Source organism: Castor canadensis, chromosome 1 (genome assembly GCF_047511655.1).
Source record: "Castor canadensis chromosome 1, mCasCan1.hap1v2, whole genome shotgun sequence".
In the NCBI taxonomy this organism is placed as follows: domain Eukaryota; kingdom Metazoa; phylum Chordata; class Mammalia; order Rodentia; family Castoridae; genus Castor; species Castor canadensis.
In genome coordinates, this window is record NC_133386.1 from 12,399,303 (window position 1) to 12,422,042 (window position 22,740).

Below are 22,740 nucleotides of genomic sequence, written 5' to 3' on the forward strand. Positions count from 1 at the left end.
CTGGTTGAGACAGTGCAGTTGAAAAATTAGTTTTTCTACTTATCTCCCCTAATAAGTACGGTTTGTTTAAAGAGTTTTGAACTCTTTGAATGTAACTGTGACCCAAGTCATGTGTGTGCTGGTGGTGGCTTACTTTGTCATATGTAGGTAGTAACAGTCCAGTCTAGTGCCATTGTGCCTTGGAAAATCTGAAATCATAATGATTAAAATAGTTGAGGTTACAAAAAAATAAAGCCACAGGCTTGGGTCCTTTTACCTGCCAGTATAAAGGTGACAGTGTAGGAGGAGAGGCTCCTTGAGATTAATAGCACTCACAAGGCAGAGGACACTGGTGTTTGTGTTGGTCCCCAGAATGTTGTAATCTTCAGTTTTTACGACAAGCTTCAGTTACATCCTCTTGGTAACCAGAGCTGACATTCATCAAGCCACACTCACAGCACACTTGTGGAAGTCCTGTGATGAGGAACCTAGAAGACTCTCTTGCCGTGCTGTCAGCTACCAGAGTCAGGGCTTTCTGATCGCTCCCTTTGAGAGTCCACAGCCGTGGCTCCTGGCATAATAAATATTTGGCAAGTAGGTGATTGAAAGAAAGGTGAGAAGGAGAACCAGACAATTCACCCAGAAGAATTCTGTCAGGTGGAGGTCACACAGCCTTCTCAATGTATGTCTTTCCAACTATGGTCTGTAACCTCAAATTTTCCATTTTTCTTCTCTGTCCTTCTCCATGCCTCCTTCCTCCCTCCTCCCCTCTTCTCCCTCCCCTGCTGTCTCCCTTCTTCCCTTCCTTCCCCTTTGTGGTACTGAGGATTTGAACTCAGGGCCTCACACTTGTTAGGCAGGTGCTCTGCCACTGAGACACTCCCCAGCCCTTTTGTTTTTAGTTTGTTTTTCAGGTAGGGTCATGTGCTTTTGCCTAGTCTGGCCTTAGACCTCAGTCCTCTACCTCTGTCTCCTGAGGAGCTGGGATTACAGTTGTGTGTCACACTGCCCAGCGAGTTTTTCTTTTTTCTTTTCATGCCGTCTACATTGGAGCATCTGAAGCATTTTGGGGAATAATGAAGCATCTGTGTCCAGCCACAGATGTGTGTTTTAGGAAGGTCAAATGTAGGCTAATGCATACCCCCAAGTAGATCCTGTGAGGGGAAGAAGTGAATGACAGGGGTCCTGTGATCAGCTGGGCTGCCTTTTGGCCAGGAGATCTGAGCTTAGACTAGGGACAAGGAGGCAGGGACATAGTAGGTTGAAGGAGTTTCATGGGGAGAGGTTTTGAGGTTGAGAGGAGCTGGAGGTGTTTGGCCAGTGTCCACTTGGTGGTCAGGGGAAAAGTGGCATGAGATGAGGTGGGGGAGGCAAGCAGTGGGAAGCCAGCAGGGATGGAGCAAGGGAGTGACTTTAACTTGTGCTTTGTTAAGAAGGCTTTAATGAACTTTGAAAACATGCTAAGTGATGGAAACCAATCACGAAAGACCACCTGTGGCATGATTCTGTTTATGTGAAATGTGGGCCATATCCAGGCCAATCCAGACAAAGAATAGATTCGTGACTATCCAGGGCTGAGTGGAGTTGTCGGGGAGGTGGTGACTGTGAAAGGTGCAAGGTTTTCCTGGGTGTGTTTGTGTTAAAATGTTTTTTTGTTTTTTTTTTTTTGTTTTTTTTTTTCCTTTTTTTTTTTCCGGTGCTGGGGACCGAACTCAGGGCCTTACACTTGCCAGGCAAGCGCTCTTCCACTGAGCTAAATCTCCAACCCCAAAATGTTTTAAAATTGACTGTGGTTATGGTTGCCCAACTCTGTGATTATACTAGAACCTCTGAGTTGTGTACTCTAAGTAGGTGAGTTGTATGGTATGTGTGTTATATTTCAATAAAACTATTATTAAAAAATGTAAAAAGACATTAATGTTGCCTGATGAACTTGCCCCTCTGCCTGAGGCAGCTGTTCCCTGTGAGGCAGCTGTTTTGGCCTTTCTCCACCCTCTTGGCCTTTGAGTACCCCTGTTCTTCCCCTGGGCATCAGCTGCTAAGGTTAGGTTCTTGCCACCAGACCTCCACCTCCATTCCCATCTCCCCAGCTCACATTACACCTGGCCTTTTAGTGGTGTGACTGTAGGTTTCCCTGAACCCCAGTTTCTTTTCTTTCCTCAAAACTCTTAGTATTTATTTTCACAAACACTTAAAGTAAACCCTTAATCTGTACCTGGAACACCCTCTTCATCTTGCAGTTCAGAAAAGGCACTTGTGTCACTCGCACAAGGTCTCAGTTGGGAAATGATAGAGTCTGGCTCCTGGCCAGTAAAATGGGCTTAATAGCTTCTTCTTGCTCGGTGGACACTTCTTTCATCTTGAGTTATTTGAAGTGACCTCTATCTTCTGCTGTCTCCCCAGTGCGGGCATGGTGCCTGAAACATAAGAAGTCCTCAGCTTTGGAGGACTTCTTCTTGTAGTTGGTTAAACCATTTTCCTCTCTATTAATTTTTGCATTGACAACCTCAAGGCCCTCCAAGGATTTGGGTGCTCAGGTGAGGTCCAGTTGCTCTCTTCACTTTGGCTTTTAACTGGCACTCTGAGTTGTGGTTCCCCACCAGTAAACTGGAGGTGATAATAACCTGGCTAGCAGCACTCTGGAGCATGGAAAGGATCAACGAGACATCATTTATAAGGTGCCCTTGTAAACGATGCAGCCCCTATAAACACAAGGGCCTAATTTACTGTATGGCTCGACTATTTGGACCATGCACTTCTGAATGACCGTGGCTGTGGAAAGAGGGTTGTCCAATAGTAGTTTTTCCATGGAAATCCTGATGGCTCAGGTGTTGGCTGTGTCCCAGTGGAACATTCTACCAGGCAGTACTGACGTCCAAGCAGTGGGTGAAGCTGAGGCCCAGGTTCCAGGCTCACTGTTGTGGCCACCACATGATCCATGTGTTGGGTTGATTCTTAAACTTGCTGTGTGGGGGGACTGGTTAAAGCTCCCTCTGATTCAGTATGCCAGTGACAATAGTTGTAGCCAATGTTGGGTTTTTAGACCAAATCTAATTTATAATTTTGACAAAATTAGCTATGCTAGAGGGGCAAAAAAGTACAGCTTAATGGGTAGAGTACATTCTTTTCAACTGTTTCATGTTGCTCCTTTTCACCTCCCCTCCCCCTCTTGTCCTAAGTATTACAAAATTGGGTGCAGTGGTTTGGTTACTGAATCGAAACAACCTTGAAAGTACATATTTCTTTTACCAGAGTATTGTGGCATGCTTTGTATTCATCTCCATAATTTTGTTTTTACTTTTAGTATCTGAAACTCATTTTGTCTTTTTTAACATCTACTATGAGATATATGTGTTTGTAAGTATACACCCCCCTACAGACATACAAGTCCAATGTTGAATTTTTCTCCTGCCTTCAGTATTATCTTTTAAGTTTATTATGCCTTTTTTTTTTTTTTTGGTGGGAGGGCCAAGGGAGGAGCTCTCCCGGCTGCATACTGAGGACTGGTGTTCTATTCTGAATTTTGATCATCTCTTTAGAACACTGATGCAGCAAGGAAGGAGGGTGGGAGGCTGTGCAAAATCTTCTGGGGTAGAACAGGCTAAGCTTGGGAGTCCTACAGTGTTGAGGCCAGTTTTCTGGTTGAGATTTTCAGTTGGGAAGCATTACTTACTAATTCAGAAACCTCAGATGAGGGCAATCCATCTAACTGTTGTGTTCGGCATAACTAGAATCCTTGTGTTAAGGTTTTCCTTCCTTAAATGATCCTGTCATGGATATGTTTGTTAGTTCCAAGCTAGCACTTGACATGTCTTTTCCTTACATAGTGAACTCCAAAGGATGATTGTTTCTTGGCTATATTTTCTGTTATCTTAGAGGCACATTGCTCACTAGCAAGAGAGTAGAGTTTGCTTTGGGAACATAAAAGTACTTTTAACACTCACTGTCCTTCCGCTATGCCTATCTTTGTTTCTTGCAAGAAATTCAAGCCGTGGATTCTTTGATACGTATTTGGTGGCTTTTCAGTGATGGGCAAATCAGCCTTCCCCAAATGGCTATGGGTCCAAACTTTTATCTTCAGCATTACTTTTTTTTTTGGCTTGGTACCATAAGGAATGGCCAGTGGTATTTCCCTTCCTTTTCAAATCAGTAGCCTATTACATAAACAAAGGGAAAGAGTTTTGGTGATTCTTAATTGGGCTTCCTAGCCTCCTCATGTGTTTGGGGTTCATGCAGCCTCTGGTTCCAGGGAGCAACAACTATACCACCAGACTACATGTCTGCTCTGAGCAGGGTAGAAAACCTGACTTTATTATACAGAGAGCTTTTATGTGGTTTTTCTCAAGACCAAGTTCATTCATTTGCTCAATTTTTTTTTTTTTTTTTTTAGCTCTGAGGATATTTGGAACTTAGGTTTCTGTGTACTTATTTTCTTTACCATTCTCTGTTCTGATAAGTAGAGGTAATTTATAAAATTCTCCTATCATAGACTCTTAGACCTTCAAGAAACCCAGGATGTTTTCAATCCAACATACATGGTGTTTGGTCCTGGTACTTTTTCTTCAAATTAAATTCAACCAGAAATCTTACAGGATGACTAATAAAATCAGAACTGCAACTAACTAGTAAGTAGTACGTGAGGGTGTTGGTTCTAACGGAAACCTGCTAATCCACAGGTGAGGTGCCTAGAAGCCAGGAAAAGAAATCAAGTCTATATCAATAGAAAGCAGATAAGAGCAGACAGCAAAGGGGTATGAGAGAACTTTTCTGGGATGATAGAAATACTTATATCATGATTGCAGTATGGTTACACAACTGTAAACATTGGTCAGAACTCAGAACTGTGCATGGAAAAGTGGTGAATTTTCTTGTGTATAAATTACACTTCAACAAAACTGACCAAAAGAAAAATGATCAAGTGGATAAAAAGTGGTAAAGAATTCCCCCAAATATGGTCAGATCTTTCATTGGGACAAGGGGATAATATTTCCTTTGCTTTTAAATTCAGTGTAATTATAGAAAATGATTCTTTCAGACATATAAAAGAAGAGGAAAGAAAACATCAGGTCCGCTTAATTTCAGAGTAGACTTGTCTAGTCTGTTTTTCTGGCTGACAGATTTATTATCACTTTGTACTCGTCACTGCTATTAGCTACACGAAGAGTCTGCAAACATACTTTGTAAAGGGCCAGGCAGTAAATATTTCAGGATTTGTGGGCCATATAGTCTGTGTCACAACTACCTAATGCTGCCATTGTTACACAAAAGCTGCCAGAGCTAATGTGTCAATGGAAGGATTGTGGTGGTGTTCCAATAAAACTTTACTCAAAGAAACAGGCATGAGCTGGACCTGGACTGTGAGCTGCATTTGCCAACCTGTGAGTGATAATTCTGCTGATTTTGGAGAAATTCATCAAAATGGGCAGTCAAGAGGAAGAAGGGACTGAGCATGGCAGTTTCTAGATTATTGAAGAAACCCTGGGCAAGGAGTTGGTTGAGCTGTGACAGTGTAGATAGGAAGGAGGGGACAAGATTGTGTTAGCCAGCTTTCTGTAACTATAATAAAATACCTGAGATAATCAGCTTAAAAAGAGAAACTGTTTTTTTTGACTCAAAGTTTGGGAGGTTTTAGTCCATGGTTGGTGGACCCAACACTTTGGGCAATGCATTATGGTGTAAGCATGTGGTAGGAGGAAGCTGTTCACTTTATGGCAGCCAGGAAGCAAGGAGTGAGAAAGAGGAAGGGCCAGGGTCCCAGTATCCCCTTTAAGGGCAGGCCTCCAGTGACCTAATGGCCTCCCACTAGGCCCTACCTCCTAAAGGTTCTACCATCTCCCAGTAGTGCTGCAGACTGGTGACCAATTCTTCACCACCTGGGCCTTTGGGGACACTATTTGAACCATAGCAATAGTGGAGGACTGCTCAGCAGACATGACTGACAATTGAAGACTGACTCTTGAGGATGAAGAGGGTAGAAGAAGAGAAGATAGTTTCATGTCTGTGACCTAGAAAACTTTGTAAATCCCAGGATCATTGAGCACACTAAGGAAAATAGGAGACAGGCAGGCAGGATTAATGAGAAAGAGAAGAAGAGTTGAGGCACGCATGTACTGAATTTCAGATTGGAGGGCAGTTGACAGCCATCACTGTACAGATCTGCAGTCTACACATTTTTACCATGCTTTTCCAGAAGTGGATAATTTGTGTGCACACAGACAGATGGAGTCCAGATATAGGTTCTCACCAATTCCTCTAGTGATGAGGGGAGAATTCTTTTTAGTCTCTCTTCTCTCTTCTCCTCCTCTCCTCCCCTCCTCTCTCTCCTCTGTTTTCATTTGCTTTCTCTTTTTCTTTTTTTGGATGTGAGGCTGTAAAAGCAGAAAAGAGATGGAAGGTTGAAATGGAAGAATCAGTGAGGATAAATTTAGGTCATAGTCGAAGTAAAAATATAAAATGAAGGCCTTGGAGCGGGAGGAGAAACTGATCTTAACATGCCACTGAAGTATGTATAGAAGAGTTCATATTTTGCAGCAGGAAGGGGTCCAATTCCTGGAAGTGTTGGGGTGGGGGGCATAGTAGGTAGATGGGACCTGAGGAAAGGGGTGATGGCTGGACCTAGTCACTGTGAGACTGAGGAGGTGACCAGCAGAGGCAGGCTCCACACAGTACTTGTGTCCTGCTGAGACTGGGCAGCATTTGTCTACTGAGGAAGTTATTCGCTTGGGGTTCTTTGGTGGAGTACAGAGGTGTTGATGAGATGAAGGAAAAACCTGCTCAGTCTCACTGGTTCTTTTCTTCTCACTGTGGTGACTACAAACTGCACAGAGAGGAAAAAGTGAGTTTGTCATGCTACACCTCATTCTCCTGGGATCTGTGAGTAAAGTTGGTTCCTGAGCCAGAGAAGGCAGGTTGTGGTGGTGTGGCACCTTCTCCCCTCAGAGCAGACATGGAATATTCTGACAGAAGACAAAAGATGGGGTTGTTCCCATAGCACTCAGGTTCCTGAGGAAACTGAGTCCTCCCATTTCCAGAGGGAGCAACAATGCTCCCATTGGGCCTCAGCAGGGGCAGAGGCTGGGCATGTGCCCTTTTTGGCTTAGACCACCCCCTTTCCCCGAGATAATTGAATTTTGGACTCACTGGAAAAGATTAGTCTATTAGGGGAAAAGAATTCAGCCTTTCAAATTGTGTAGCTAAAAGTCCACTCCTATGTTCCAAACTTAGTATTATTGCTCAAACTCAATCAGTTTTATCAGTTAGTTAAAATGGAGTCCCACAGACATGAACAAAACCAGAGTGACTAAAGAAAGTTATTCCAAAGCAATCCAGTTGGGTGTCTCATGAGCAGGTTCTTGGAGGTCCTGCCAGTGCAATGCCTTTTGAATTTTGGCATGCTCTGAAATCACCTTTCTTCATTAATCATGGCATGCTCTCACAGAAGCCAAAGCATATTGAGTTCAGTTTTCAGCCTGGCTTTCATTCTTAGCAAGGTGTCCTGTGGGGGAAGTTATAACGTACTGGGAAGATGGAAGGAAGAGCTTTGGTGGCACAAGGTATTGTTAAATGTTTTCAGAAGCACTAGGCATTCTGAGAATATTGTCATCAGGTGCAAATGTGTCCCCAAGGTGGTTCCCTGTCCTCTGGTTCAGATCATCAAATCAGACCTGCTCCTAAGCCCTGGTTTCCTGCAGTGCTGACTTCCAGTGTCTGCAGTGGGAGCTGCTCCCTAAGTTTTAGTGAATGAATTGACTGTGTGTGAATCGAAAACGATTCTCCTGGAGCACGGTCTGTTCGAATCCTGTTGGAGCAAACTTTTGTGCCATCTGTACCTGTGATCCTTAAAAGTCCTTGAGGGAGATGGAAGTCTACAAGCCTTAGCTCAAGTGATTTCTGATTCAAAACATTTCTTTTAAAAATCTCTGAAACAAAGCAAGCAGAAAATCTTCTGATTAAAACATCTTTAACGGATAAATAAAGTGTGATTACATTTACATGATGGAATATTATTCAGCCATAAAATAGGTGGTGGAATGCTGTTGCTTGTGACAATGTGGATTGTTCTGTGTGACAGTGGAATAAGCAAAAATAAAGTTTCTCCTTTCGTGATGTGTATGTGCTGATACAAATCACAAAACATTTTTATTTGAGCCCAATGATGATCACAGGTTTCCAGATGTGGGAACACCTTCTGGGGAAGGTGATAACATTAGCTGTTAAAGTTTTATTTTTTCGTCTGATCAACTCTGTTCCAGAAGGGGTCAGCTAAGCGTTCAAGAGTTTCTGTGTCTCTCTAGCAACTTTTATTCTGAATACTTAGAAAGCTGAAGACCTGGAAAAGTCACTTTCCTTTTAGTTAACAAAATGTACAGAGTATATTTGCTATGTGTTTTAAGCTCTTCATAAACACTGACATTGAATTTCATTACAGTTCTATTTTGTGGTATCAATTTCATGTTTTTACAAATGAGGCAACAAATAACTTCTTACCTAGTCAGTAAGAAGGAGGCTGGGTTTAAAAGTCAGGCTTTTAACCATCATCCTTGTACATCTGAGGGGAGAAATGTAGTTTTCTTTCCTTCTTTCATTTGGGATTTCTTTGAAAGTTTAGGACTGCTTACACCCAGATTTAGTAGTGGTGGGAAGCATGGCCCTTCTTTGACTGTGGGCGATTTTTCCCCTTCTCTTCATAGTTCACTGTGATTAACTTAATTCGTGTAAGTGAAATGTGTTTAATTTAACTTTGCTTAATTATAGGTCCTAGTGCTCCTGCTGGACTTCCTATAAATTCCTGAAGCAAGAAACTGGTAAATAGGTACATCTGACAAATAAGACTGTGGTTTATTGCAGATTCTAAAACTGTTAGATCAGTTTACTTAAAATTGAGGACGGCCCCCTCCTTTGTGGGACTGCATAATCTTTAAATGAGCTGTTTATAAATGTCTAATTGTATTCTAAACAGTAGAATAACTGAACAATGGGTCATAGTGTGTTGGAGTAATAAAGCCCTGGGGGCAATACTTTTTAAAATAGCATATACTCATTGTCTGTGTGCCCAAGGGGAACACCAATAAGCTGTGGTCAATTCTGTCTTTATGTTGGTTGCAACATGGCATTTCTGCTTGAAAATTCTACATCTTAGGGAACTTTTAATTCAAAGTTTGTGTTCACATTGCTTGTATGTCCTCAGAATCCTTAAAAGTTCTGGTCTGTTCTGTACCCCTTGGTTCTCAGTCTCTGATTATTTCAATCTGCATTCCAGAATCTTCTTTATACCCCCATCTCAACTGTTTCTGTGCCCCAAATATTTCCTGAGGGCTCCAGTCTACTTCTGAAATCTTGTTCTCTCAGTATTTTATTTTATCTAATTTATTTTCTGGTGGTACTGGGGTTTGAACTCAGGGCTTCAGACGTGCTAGATAGGTTCTCTACTACTTGAACCACACCACCAGTCCTCAGTATTTTATTAAAGGGGACCTCTGCCCCATCTTTATTTCTCCTTATCGTTTGGGAGAGATGTTTCCTGAACAGTCATGGCATGTGGTTTCCTCACTATAATTTTAATGCTCTAATTTATTCTGCACATGGAAACTGTGTTTGGAATGGTAAGTTAGCTCAGTAAGCATGCACTCCAGTTCCACTTATCCTTGGGCCTGGTCTATCTGTTCACGTAAAAGTTCAGCATATGTGGATGAATATGAAATATAACTAGGTTTGTACTCATTTGCTAAGGTTGCCATATCAAAGTACCATAGAACTAGTGGCTGAACAACAGAAATTTAGTTTCTTAGGATTCTGGAAGGCTGGAAGGCTGAAATCAAGGTGTGAGCAGGATTATTTTCTTCAGAGGCCTCTCTCTTTGGCTTGTAGCTAGAAGGCCATCTTTTCCCTGTGACTTTACATGGTCTTCACTGGTTGTAGGTGCCTTAAGGTCTCCTTGTAGGCTCGTTTATCTCTGCGTGGGTGTAGTAAGGGAGATAATGGAGTTTATGAAAGGTTATGGAAAAAGTTACAAACAGCCATGATGGCCAGGTATGAGGTAGAAGCAGAGAGAAGATAAAGGGGCCCTCCCTCTTCCTGATTCCAGGTGGTTTTAAAACTTGTGCTAATGAATGGGAGGGGAAAAAGCTGGTGATTCTTGACCACCAGTAATCGAAGAGTGGGGAGGGGTATGGGTGGTCCCCAGGTCACAGTGTGGTGGTTTGAGTTGCCCTCTCAGCTAGGATGTGAATCATCTGTACGTATTTCCAGTTGAAAAGAAGGCTTGGAGAAAGAGAAGAATGTTCAACCTGAAATACAATATTAAGTCCTATCTGTTTTAAGAGTCCCTGTCTTGCCTCACAAGGACACCAGTCACATGGATTGAGATCACTCTAATGGTGTCATTTTAACTTGATTACTTTTGAAAGACTCTCTCTACACATATATTCTGAGTTCCTTTATACTGGATGTCAGTATAAGAATTTTAGAAGGACAAAATTCAGTCATAAAAAGAATTAAATGTCTAACATAGTTGCCCTAAACTTTTATGACCAATTTAAACAAAAACAAAATTCATTTTTAAAGCTTCTTAGTAGGCTATAGAAGATAACATCCTGAAAAAGAAGAGAATGCAGTCTGGCTTGGAGCTGACTTGAGTGATTGGGGTAAATTTCATAGCAATTCATCTCTTGTTCTGACTTTCCCAACACTGGGACTCACTGAGATCCAGAGTACCTTTTAAGTACCTCCAAGATTCTGTGACTCTATTTTAGTAAGTTTTACAATTTGACCTTACTGCCTATTTAGAGAGATGCTTGGAGAAGAATTTTTATAACTCCATGTTTACCTGGTAGAATGCAAAAGAGTGAGGCTTGTAGCCAACAGAACTTGATTTGAGTTTGGGTTCTTTCTTCTGTGTCCAGCTGCAGAAAAACACTGTAAAAATCCTTTCCTTGGCATCTCACCAGCCACATGACTGTGTATGGGCTGCACACAGTCTAGGAGTCTTAATTTCTCCTTTTATAAAACAAAGATAGGGTAGTTAGGAGGCTCCCTCCTATCTTGTTCCTTGTCACTGTTGCCTGCTACAGTTAGATACTGCCCCTGTGCAGACGACTGACTCCTGATGGCCTGGTGCTGCATTGGTCTCTACCCCCCAGGTGGGGCATCAATTTCAATGCTTGCTGACTCTCCTGGTCACCTCTGCTTACTTGGCTCCTGTGTCACAGAGGCCACTGTGGATTGAGGCTGGCAGAGGGGACTGGGTTTGTGTCAATGGCCCCAACTTCACTTGCTGTGCAACAGTGTCTCTTTGCTAGACAGATCCCAGTTCAGGAATGATGACTTGACTCCAGATGACTGCAATAGGAATTATTTTTTTTTCTTCCCTCTCTGTATTTGATAGCTCCAAATGGTTATCAGAAAACCACTCTTCTTCCTATTTCTTCTTAGGAGGCAAATGGTGAAAGTTTGTGGAGCAGAGATGTAGTTTAGCTTTACACATCAGATTTTAAGATCTGTGGATGTTACTACTGCCCAAAGTAAGTGCTGGACCTGTGCTCACTTTTTCCAACCCAGAAAAGTACTCACCCAGGTGAGACAGTTTTTGAGAAGGTTAAATGAAATAAAGGTGTATGCAAACATGTATGTGTACATGTCTGTGTGTGTGTGTATGTGTACATGGGTGTGCATGTGAGTATGTGTACATGGGTGTTAGGTGGGGGGACATCAGTATGTGTTCCACATACTTTGTTCCAGTTAAATTCAATATTCATCGTTCATGCTGGGATTGAATTGATAGAAGTCTAGTCTTTTAAAATACTTAAAGTGACCATTATCATTAGGCTTGAATACATCAGTTGGTTCAGGATAAGATTTCATTCCATTAAAACCATTCTCAGAGGTTGAACAGAGAATTCTCTGTATAGGAATAAAGATTCCCACGTTCTTATTTGGCTTATCCATTTTAGTCATTATGTAAGAGCATTAAAGTATGACACGGTTGTTGGCAGTAGCAATTGACCTAGAAAAATCCCCATAGCTAACCCACTTGACTTTGTCTTTCTCTGGTACTTTCTCCTTTATATTCTGTATTCATCAGAACTTTTTCAGTTGCAAAGGACCCAACTCAACACAAACAAGCCTAAGGTAGAAAAGGGACTTATTTCAGTGTAAGTGGAAAATTGTAGGGTAAGAAGTATCTTTAAAAGGGTTAGATCTAGGGGTATTATAGGATGTTGTCAGAGCATTTTCCTCTCTGTGTCAAGGAGATTTATTCTCAGAGAAATGACTGCTAGCTTTGCTAGGGTTGAGTCCTATGACTTCCAGTTGGAAAGGAAGAAAGGGCTTTATTTTCTTCTATCCACATATCGAATATCAAAGAAGATTTTGATTGGCTCTGCTTGGGTCACATGGCCATTCCTGAAGCTATATTTGGCTGATGTATGGTGTATTGTGGCCAGCCTGTGGCCATGTGCCAACTACTGTGGCAAACCCATTGAGAGAGGGACATTGTCCCAGAGGAAGGATTGCTTAGCAAATAGATAACATATGTCTGGTACAGATAACTAACATTCAAATCAGCAGAGGATTAGTGTTTATCCCTTCAGTTTATAGGGATTGGGAAGGTACCTATCATAAAATTTCACTAAGTTCATTCGAGAAGTTTGCTCTGCACATGACAAGCTGTCATACCAAAGGTGCTCTTCAGGTGGAATACAAATTGCAGAGATAGTGAAATAGTGGCATTGTATTTGGTGATTGCCGAAATTTCTGTGAATGTGGGCATCTTTGGGGAGAAAAGGAACAAAATGGTGATAATAGGCTTTTCATTTTTTTGGTAGGGTTGGATGACTGCCTGCAGCCGTATGTCCACAAGTTTGAAAGGGAGAAGATAGACGGGGAGCAGCTGCTGCGGATTTCTCATCAGGATCTTGAGGAGCTGGGAGTCACACGAATCGGACACCAGGAGCTGGTGTTGGAGGCTGTTGACCTTCTCTGTGCACTGGTTAGTTCAGGAAAAGGTGATCTGTAATTGTGATGTCCTCCTTCAGGACCATAATCGCTCAAGTCCTCATTGTAATTTAGATGTCCTCATTTTCATAATGGTCCAGAGAAGTGAAGCATGAGTTGAAGAGAATATAAGAAAGGAAGAAAAAGAGTCATTTTTCTAGAGGAAGGGCTGGCAAATTACTACCTGCTAGTTAAGTCCAGCCCACTGTTTATTTTTGTAAATAAAGTTTTATTGGAATACAGCATGCACATTCATTGATGTAATATATATATCTATGGCTATTTTTGTGCTGTAGGGACAGAGGTGACTCCTTGTAACAGGGACCCTTGTGGTCTCCAAAGCCAGAACTGTTCACTCTCTTGCCTGTTACGGAAAATAGTTGCCTGTTACAGGAGTCGTCTGAATCTTCTGTATAAAGAATAAAAATATGGAGACAGTCCTGAATGAACATGTCATCTTCTAACTTGAAATGAGATGTTCACGTCTGTTTTTCTTATTATAAAGAGCATCTGAGTTTCATAGATATTCATGCTGTTTCAATAACTGATGTTTATACTTGAAATAATCAACCTAAGACATGGCAGCTAGCTGGAAAAAAATGTGAACTTCATTGCATATTGCAGATGATTGACTTCTGGTTGTGAGTGACTTCAATCCTGCCGGGTCTCGCACTTGCATGACACCTGGGGCCACATGAGAAGCTCCTGTAGGTGCGGGCTAAAAACACCTGTAAGGGCATTTTGTTTACAAACTGGTCGTCAGGGGTGGGATTCATGTGCGCCTGTCATGGTGCCATGGTAAGGATATAGTCTGCTTAACTGTCAGGATTTGGACACTCTTGCCAGCATTCGAGCTGGGTTAGTAATGCCCTGAGCGCAAGCCAGGGGTATATACAATTACGTCACCCACGGCGGTGGGAACAGAGGCGCTTGCAACAATTTTGCCATTGCTGGTCTGCATTCCATCCATTATATAACCCTTGCTGCATTGTGTGTATTCTTCTTCTTAAAATGGACAGAGCCCTGTCTTCTGTGCTGAGATGCCCCGCTCTTGTTTAGGAAAGTAATGGGGAAATTATTTGTGGTTGATAAATGAGCTGCCACAAGGGAGAAGCTGTGGCCAAGTGGTCTGAGCGCTGGCCTGGGAGGCAGGATTTTTGCATTCTAATCCTGGCTCTGTGGCCTCCGGGGAAATCGTGGTATCTGTTTTTCCCATCTGTACAGTGACGCTCACCTTAGATGTGGCCGTGTTACTCCTGTGTGTTTTGCATTGCCCAGGCTACGTCTGACATCCTGTTTATTATTAAAACTGTCTGCTTTTCGGAGGCAAAATGTTGAGTTTACTTCTATTATCCTTTCTGGGAACATGGCTTTGCTGTCTTTTTGGCTAGATAGTCTGTGAATTTGAACCCTCTCTTTCACTTTTCAGTAATACCTTTGAGGACAAGTAAATTATGTTGAAATCCACAGTGTGAAAGGCCAGGAGAAAGAGTGGGCTGGGGGCACACTGTACATGTGAAGTGCGAGGACAGCCATAGCTGTCGCCGCTGCACGTTCTCTTTGCCTTTTCCTTTTCCCTATCTCTTAAAATATTAGGCTAAAAGGAACAAAGCTGGACAAATGCCAGATCCTAAAGCTGTGTTTTATCTTCTACAATTTCCTTCTAATTTCCTCTGTAGACCAGGCCTTGACCTCACACTCACTCTGGACGTGCTGTGTGTAACTGAATGCCCCCCAAGTGCATTACACGGGGGTCCCTGGGGGTTTGCAAATGAATGTGCCTTTACTGGGCTGGGAGGGTTTAATGGAGTTTGACTAAAATATCTCTAATTTTCTAGAATGTCTTTAAAAATATTCTGTTTGAAATGCAGGTACTAATTATTACTATTCCTCTAGTTCAATACCATACAGATCTTCGGATGTATAAATTGGTGATAGCTTTTTGCTTTGACTCTTCATCTTGCAGGCAGTTAATGTGTAACCATAGTTGGCCTGGTGTTATAAAAGGTTTTCTATGTAAACTTAGTTTAGTGGTTGCTGATTTCATGTGAGACAGGAAGTGAACAGAATTAGAAGTAAGGAAAAAAACAAAGGCCATGGAAAGTTTCAGAGTAAATTGAGGGGCAGATAGAACAGATAGGGAACTACCACTGATCAATATTCCCAAACTGGCGAAGTGTGGCTTAACCACAGCTGGGCACAGTTACAGAACCAGGAGTGACAATTAATCACCTCCTCTGAACACTGACCTTGCCGGCAGGAGTGGCTTAGCAGAGTGACTTATGTCATGAGGTATAACCAGGACCTCCTCCCAGGACTGAGCTCTGAGTCTGAGCCCAGTTTTTCCTCCTCTCTCTGGAGGAGAGGGTAACCGGCACAGACTCTGGAACTGCTCTTCCTAGTAGGATAGCTATTAGCACAAGTAACCATTTCAAAGAGAATCACTTCAAATGAAATAAAAGTCAGCTTTCAGTTGCACTGGCTCCAGCTGATGTGTGCTGTGTCTGCACTGGAGCACAGTGGAGAGGCTTCCAGCACTGCAGAAGGTTCTGTTAGACAGCAGTGGTTGAGAGGGCGTGGCAGACGGTAAGGATAATGGTGACCTTGGTTCTTTGCCAAGTCAGTGAAGCCCTACTTTCCAGAAGACTGAGGCCGAGAACGGATGCGCTTTTAATATTGATGTCGTCTGGGAAGAGACAAAGTTGGAGTCAGTGCATGATGTCACTAATTGGTGGTTAAGTAAAACCCTGGACCAAATCTACTGGCAGAGTGGGCTGTGTGCACTGTTACTCCCCTGGCAATGTTCCCTGGTCATCCTTCACCATGGCAGGCAGATCTCTCATTCTCTCTCTCTCTCTCTCTCTCTGTCTCTCTCTGTCTCTCTCTCTCTCTCTTTCTCTGTCAGTACTCAGTACTGGGGCTTGAACTTTGAACTTAGGACTTTGTGCTTGCTGAGTAGGTATTCTGTCACTTCAGCCACATATCCAGGCCTTTTTGCTCTCACTAATTTGCAGCTAGGATCTCACTTTTTGCCTGGACCATGATCCTCCTATTTTAAGCTTCCCACCATTGCTGGGATGATAGTTATGTACCACTGTGCTAAGCCTTTTCTGTTATGATGGGGTCTCATGAACTTTTTGTCCAGGATAGTCTTGAACCTCAATCTTCCCAATCGCAGCCTCTCTAGCCCCCATGTAGCCAAGATTGCAGGCGTGAACCACTGGCTCCCGGCTCCCTCTCTTTTAATGGGGAGATATTACACAGAAGATGAATCTTTGCCAGCATGTGTTTAACTTTATCCTCCTTAGCAGCTTATCGGATGTCTTTAGGATGAGGCAAGTATGTTTCTTACACTGTCACTCAACCAACCTACATCAATAAGATAGCTCTGATTGTGTGTCTGTGACACTGCTTGATCGTGGACGTTAGATCAGGATGAACCAGTAAAATGCAGAAAGAACGTAGAGGAGGAGTTGTGTAGTCTGTCCTTATCTGAAACTGTAAGGCCCTGAAAGAGTGAGAGGCTGACCTCTTTCCTTCCCTGCTGGCTGGTGTGTGGTTCCTCAACCAGGTCAAGAAATGCTTGCTGATGCCCAGTTCTTAATGAAATGAGCTCCCAGGGGGTTTTAGTTTCTGTATAGATTTTCCAGAGACTCATTTAACTTATTAGTATATTCTTTTTGTTTGGTGGTACTGGAGTTTGAACTCAGGGCCTTGTGCTTGCTAGGCAAGTGCTCTGCTACTTGAGCCATGCTTCCACCCTCTTTTGCTTGAGTTTTTCTGATAGGGACTCACACTTTTGTCTGGGCTGGCCTTGGAACCGTCTCTCTATCTCTGCCTCCTGCATAGCTGGGGTTATAGATGTGACCCACCTTGCCCAGCTTGCTCCCTGAGGTAGGGTCTCAGGCTAGCCTTGAACCAGGATCCTCCTATCTATACCTCCCAAGTAGCTGGGATTATAGGCCTGTGCCACTGTGTCCAGTCTGGTTTCTTCTCCTCCTCCTTCTCCAGGGATCAAACCAGGGCCTCTTGCATGCTAAGCACTTACTCTACCACTGAGCTACACTCTCAGCCTAGTTTTTTTTTTTTTCTTGAAGCCCTATAATAAAGCAATTTCTGAAGGAGACAGACTTCAGGGAAAAGACTTACGAAAATAATGAAGCCTAGTCTGAGAAATTCTTTTCTTTTCTGTCTTCCATTGTGGGGCAAGAAGTCCTATTTCTTTTCTGATTGTTTCTACCACAGAGTTCCTTTGAAGCTAATATAATTAGTTTCTTGTTCTCGCCTTGTTGTGGAATGGGATCAAAGGGGAAGGAATTTTCTCCATCCTTCCTTCTTTTTAAAATTATACTCACTTATAGTCACATCTCTCCATCTTTCCAGTCCCATGATTTGTTTTGGAAAAAAAAATCAGAGTAATCAAGTGGAAAACGAAGAAAAGCAGGTATAGGAAGCTACCTCCTCTTTGTTTTAATTTTAAAAGTGGTGGATTTGTCGAAGATGGAAGTTGAAACAATAAAAGACAAAAAACCCTCTTTGGGTTCAAGAAGCAAGTGTGTGGAGGAATAAAAGTTCCAAGTAATTTGATGACATTGGCTGCAGAATGTCAACCTTCCTGCTTTTAGTCAATGCTCTTGATACACGCTGACCAGCTGACTGATTGAATAGAGGACATTTCCTCTGATCATGGTCACAGCCTTCCAGATGGGCTGGGCCACGGGGAGTCCTTACCTACCCTACTGCACATCCTTTGTTCTCTGGATTTAAATGCCTTCTCTATTGAAGGAAAATAACAGTGAGGGAAAAACGAGCAAATGTAAGATTTAGAACATTGATGTGAATGCAGAACACATTTGTATTTTGAAATTTATAGTTCTTTTAAAACTGTTTATAAAAAGATTATTCTCAGTTAGTTTGTGCTTAACTCTTTCCAAAATTTCTATCTAGCGGGCCGGGAGTGGGGAGGAGGAGTAGGATACAAACGTTCTATGCGTATGTGAAAAGATCATAATGGAACCCATTTAAAAATGCAAAACATTTTAAAACAGGCCAGAGGAGGAGGAAAAGAAATAGTAATAGAGAGGATGATTATGATTAAAATATATTATATGCATGTATAGAAATATCCCAACGAATCCCTCCCCACGCTGTACAATTAATATGCTCTAATAAAAATGTGTAAAGACTTCTATCTAAACATTTAAGACTACTTTTTTTTATTTTAGCAGTAAGTAATGCAAATTGAAACTTCCAGCAAAATGTATTTAAAGTTAGAATTGTTTTCATTAAACCAAAGCCTTTCATTGCTCTTCACATCATTGTTCTTGCTGGAAAAAGAAAGCTCCTGTGAACCTCTGAATATTTTTATGCTTTATGTGTCTTGCTTTTGAAGCATGCCTGCATTTCTCTGGTCCTGGCTGGAGCCAGCTGCACTTTAGAGGGGATGGAGCGTGTCAGGGTAGAATTGTGGCAGCTATCCTGCTGACCAGCTTTCCTTCTTCTTCTTTTCTTTTTTTTTGGCTTGTTTGAGACAGGGTCTTGATATGTGGCCCAGGCTGGCCTTGTACTTGAGATCTTCCTGCCACAGCCTCCCCAGTGCTGGGATTACAGGTGTGCCTCACCACTCCTGGACAGTTCTTGTTATTCTTATCTAAAGTCTATCTGTGCCTAGTCTCATCACTTGGGTAGGGTGTGTGGAAGTGGGGAACACACAGAACACTGGCAAAGTCTTGGTCCTGGAAGCAGATTGTCTTGAATAGAATCCCAGCCCTACCACTGATCAGCTGTGTGACTTTGGGGAATTTGTTGTTTCTGTGTCTGTTTCTTTATCTATAAAATAGGTCTAGCATCCTAATTGGAAAATTTAAAATCCAAAATGTTCCAGAATCTGAAACATTTTGAGTGCTGAGGTGACATCACAAGTGATAAATTCTATACCTTATGTCATGTGATAGGTCACAGGCAAGACCCAGGCAACTCTAATAATATAATAAAATGATCTTCAGGCTAAGGTAAAAGACATATTTGAAATAGAATTTTGTGGTTAGCTATGAATGCCATCCCCTAGATATTTCATGTGTATGCAAATAGTCCAAGATCCAAAAAAAAATCCAAAATCGGAAGCACTGGTTCCAAGCTTTTTGGATAGGGGATGTTAACTTGTGGTAACATTTCTGCCATCTCAGGCTGTTCCCTGAGAGAACACATGTCGAGCACTTCGCCCAGATCCTGGCACAGAAGACATTTCCAAGAGATTGCTCCCAGATTTTAAACAGCACCGGGTTCTTGCTCTGTGATGCTATTGACACAGTTTCATATACACCAGAAATATTTCCCCCTTATGTTAAAACAGTCATCGATTTAGGATGTGTATATGCAGAGGAGACTTCATACCTGGCACCAGAGTCTGTGTGTTATTTCCTGGGATTGCTTCTTTTCCTGGGGCAGTATTGTTACAGGAGTTTGGTTGTAAAGGATTCAAGTAAGCTGAGCGCTACTTAAAAAACACACAGATTAGACGCTCCATAGCAGGACTTCCACGTCAGGTGAGTGACACTTAGTGCTGTGTTTCTCAGCCTCTTCTGATGGAAATTCTTTGGACGCCTGTGGTGTTATCCACTCTGCTGGAAACAGAAGTGAACAGGATGCAGACCTGCTCCCCTCCGGCATGGTGATCCAGATGGGGGCAGAAGTGCACGATCCCTTGGGGAATGAGTTGAGAGCACATTCTGCTCCTAGGGAACACGTGGCAATGACATTTTGGGGGAGCATTGGTGGTTGTCACTTCTGGGGACAGAGAGCTCCTGGCATACAGTAGGTAGAGGCCAGGGGTGCTGCTGTAGGTCCTGCAGGACACAGGAACCCCACCCCACCCCACAGAGAATCACCCAGCCCCCATGTCAGTAGGGCAGGAACCCCCATTTGTGGTCATTGTAAGAGTTGTTGCCGTCACTCAGTGAGTCTGGAGTTCTTGTGGATGGTTTTCCCTTGGACTTTATTTCCCACAGAATTATGGCCTTGAAACAGATAACATGAAGAGTTTGGTTCTGAAGCTGCGGGCGTCCTCCCACAACCTGCAGAATTACATAAGCAGCCGGCGGAGGAGTCCTGCTTATGATGGGAGCACGTCGCACAAGCCTCCCAATGACTTTCTGACCTCGGTGGTGGAGCTCATAGGCGCGGCCAAGGCCTTGCTGGCCTGGCTGGACCGGTAAGTGGGGGTGTGCCTTTTGCTGTCCTAAGTGAGGGTCTGAGGTGTGCAGAAGCCAGTGTCTTAGGGAAATAAGCCACTGTCCCTTTCATGTCTTCCCTGGAACTCAGGAGTCCTAGATCTGTGGGAGACTTAGGCTTCCTTTGGAAGTTACTTAAAAGAGTAACAACAGGAACAAATGAACCCCAGCTAGGAGAGGAGTGAACTGTGTACTAAGGTTGCGTTTTTTTTCTTTTTTTTAGTGGTACTGGGGTTTGAACTTAGGGCCTTGCACTTGCTAGGCAGGTGCTCTACCACTTGAGTCACGTCCCCAGCCCTTTTTGCTGTAGTTACTTTTCCCAAATAGGGTCTTTAGCTTCTGCCTGACCCCCTGATCTTCCTATAATACACCTCCCGCATTGTTGGGATGACAGACGCACACCTAGCTATCGGCTGAGATGGGGGGGTCTCATGAACTTTCTCCACCTCTTGAGTAGCTAAGATTACAGGTGTGAGCCACCCTCCTGGCCTAAAGGTTGTGTTTTATTGAGGTTAAACATTGATGCTTGAGTATTTGGTTGGTATGAGGGCTGTTAGTGCACTTATGCCAGGGTACTAACTCTCTTGGCTCATTTTTTGATGGAATTTTGTCAAGAACTTCTCTGTTTCTTTCCTACTTGTACTCTTATTGCATGTATTATTTACAAGGAGACATTTGTCTGGAAAATCATTTAAGTTAGCCTATTGTATAGCTATGCTTGCCAGCATACAGTGTGGGATCCCCGTGGGTTCCTGTCTCACCCTCCCCACTTTAATTAAAAGGAATCTGTATTACTTTCCAGGGCTCCATTTACAGGGATCACTGACTTCTCAGTAACAAAGAACAAAATCATCCAGCTGTGCTTGGACTTGACCACTACAGTCCAGAAGGTCAGTCGTACATCACCATTTTCTAAAATTTTCTCCTCCCTTTTCCCTTTTTTTCTTCTTTAAAGGGTGGCCATACAGGTATGAAGATACTCTCCTCCCGCCCCTTTTTTTTATCAGGATCAGGGAGACATAAAAGGCCTTAACTTTATACAGATGGTTTCCTTGACAAATGACCAGTGGCCTTTGAATCAGAGATTACCTTCTTTTGTTTTAAAATGGTCAAGCTAATAATCCTTTACTTCCTCTAAAATGTTAGAGTGTGTCTTTTTTTAAAGCAGAAATTCTGGAAAAACTAAATTTCACTATAATCTTTGTTCTGAGCACTTTTCTGTATCTGCCAATGGTGGCCTTTCATTCTATCTCTGGTTATTGGATTTACCAGTCAGGACAGGCTAGGTTATTAGGCAGTAACAAATAACCCCTAAACTGCAGGTCCAGCTGGGAGATCTGCTGATTCTCCTTATTTTGGGGTACAGGCTGACAGAGTTGCCACAATCTGATGTTGCTTGTTTCCTGGTCTCTGCTCTGCTAGACAGAGAGACAAAGAGCCTTGGCAGTTCTTGTGTTCCGGTTTGGAAGTGATATGTCAGTTCACTCATGGCTCACCAGTGAGACCTGGGTATTATAGCAAGAGCCTGTGAAGTTCCCTATTAGTCAGTCTGTAATTTATCTAGCTTCTGTGATCTTAATTAAAAAAAAATTAGACTATGAGCACGTCAGACTAGCTTGTCATATTACTTGGCACATAGCAGACACATAAAATTATTTTTTAATTGAATTGAAGCTATAAAAGGCAAAGAACTTAGTTCTAAAATTCTGTGACTTGACATTTATTTCCACTGTTGATCTGGTAAAAACTGGAGAATATCCTTCCGCTACTCTTGACCAGATGCACCTCTGTAAGGCATGCGCTTCTGTTTGTATCTTGAAGTTTGGTTTTGTGTGGCAGTTGAGACTCAGTTCTGAGAAGGCATTCGACTTGACTCTTGAGCTTTTGAGGCTGTGATCTGGGAAAATTCTCCGCTCCTAACTGGCTCTGTGTTTCTGCTCATCTTTATGATGCATATGGTGGTTTTGGCAGAAAGAGACTGACACCAACTGTGACACATGAGTCACACAGTCTGAGGCTTGGCATTGCTGGTAGAAGGCGTGTCCCTGACACTTACTCTGAATGTTCTTTTTCTTCCCTGTTTCTTCTCCTCATAACATTCTCCCTCCTAATTTTTTTTTTTGTCTGTGTGTGTATTTAGTACTGGGGATTGAACCCAGGGCTGTGTGCTTGCTAGTCAAGTGCTCTACCATTTGAACTGTGCACCCAGCCCTCTTGTTTTTGAGAAAGAATCTTGCTGACTTTGGCCCAGGCTGGCCTTGAACCTGGGATCCTCCTGCCTTCACCTCCTGAGTAGCTGGGATTATATGCATGGATCACTACACCTGGCCTATTTTGATTTTGAATTGAGTTTCCTGTGACCAATTAAAAGTATAAGAACTAAGCATTTGTTGTTATTGATTTGCTTTAGGACAGGGTCTGGCTAATATTTCCCAGGCTGGCCTCAAATTCCTGATCCTCCTGCCACAGTCTCCCCAGTGTAAACATTGTAATTAGCAAATGGGAAAGTTTTGCTCCTGTGGACACCTGTGTTTTATTGTGA

General features: G+C 42.7%; 1 protein-coding gene across 5 annotated transcripts in view; it reads left to right on the forward strand.

Moving 5' to 3' along the window:
- Cnksr3 (CNKSR family member 3) overlaps window positions 1–22,740 on the forward strand; it is an 84,841-nt gene that overhangs the window by 36,622 nt on the left and 25,479 nt on the right. For 4 of the 5 annotated variants that reach the window (XM_074071990.1, XM_074071956.1, XM_074071974.1 and 1 more), the window contains 3 exons: window positions 12,801–12,964; window positions 19,977–20,179; window positions 21,001–21,088. In XM_074071990.1, coding sequence (XP_073928091.1) covers window positions 12,801–12,964; window positions 19,977–20,179; window positions 21,001–21,088 — 455 coding nt within the window. The remainder of the gene's footprint in view (window positions 1–12,800; window positions 12,965–19,976; window positions 20,180–21,000; window positions 21,089–22,740) is intronic. The other variant, XM_074071985.1, reaches the window with a different exon arrangement.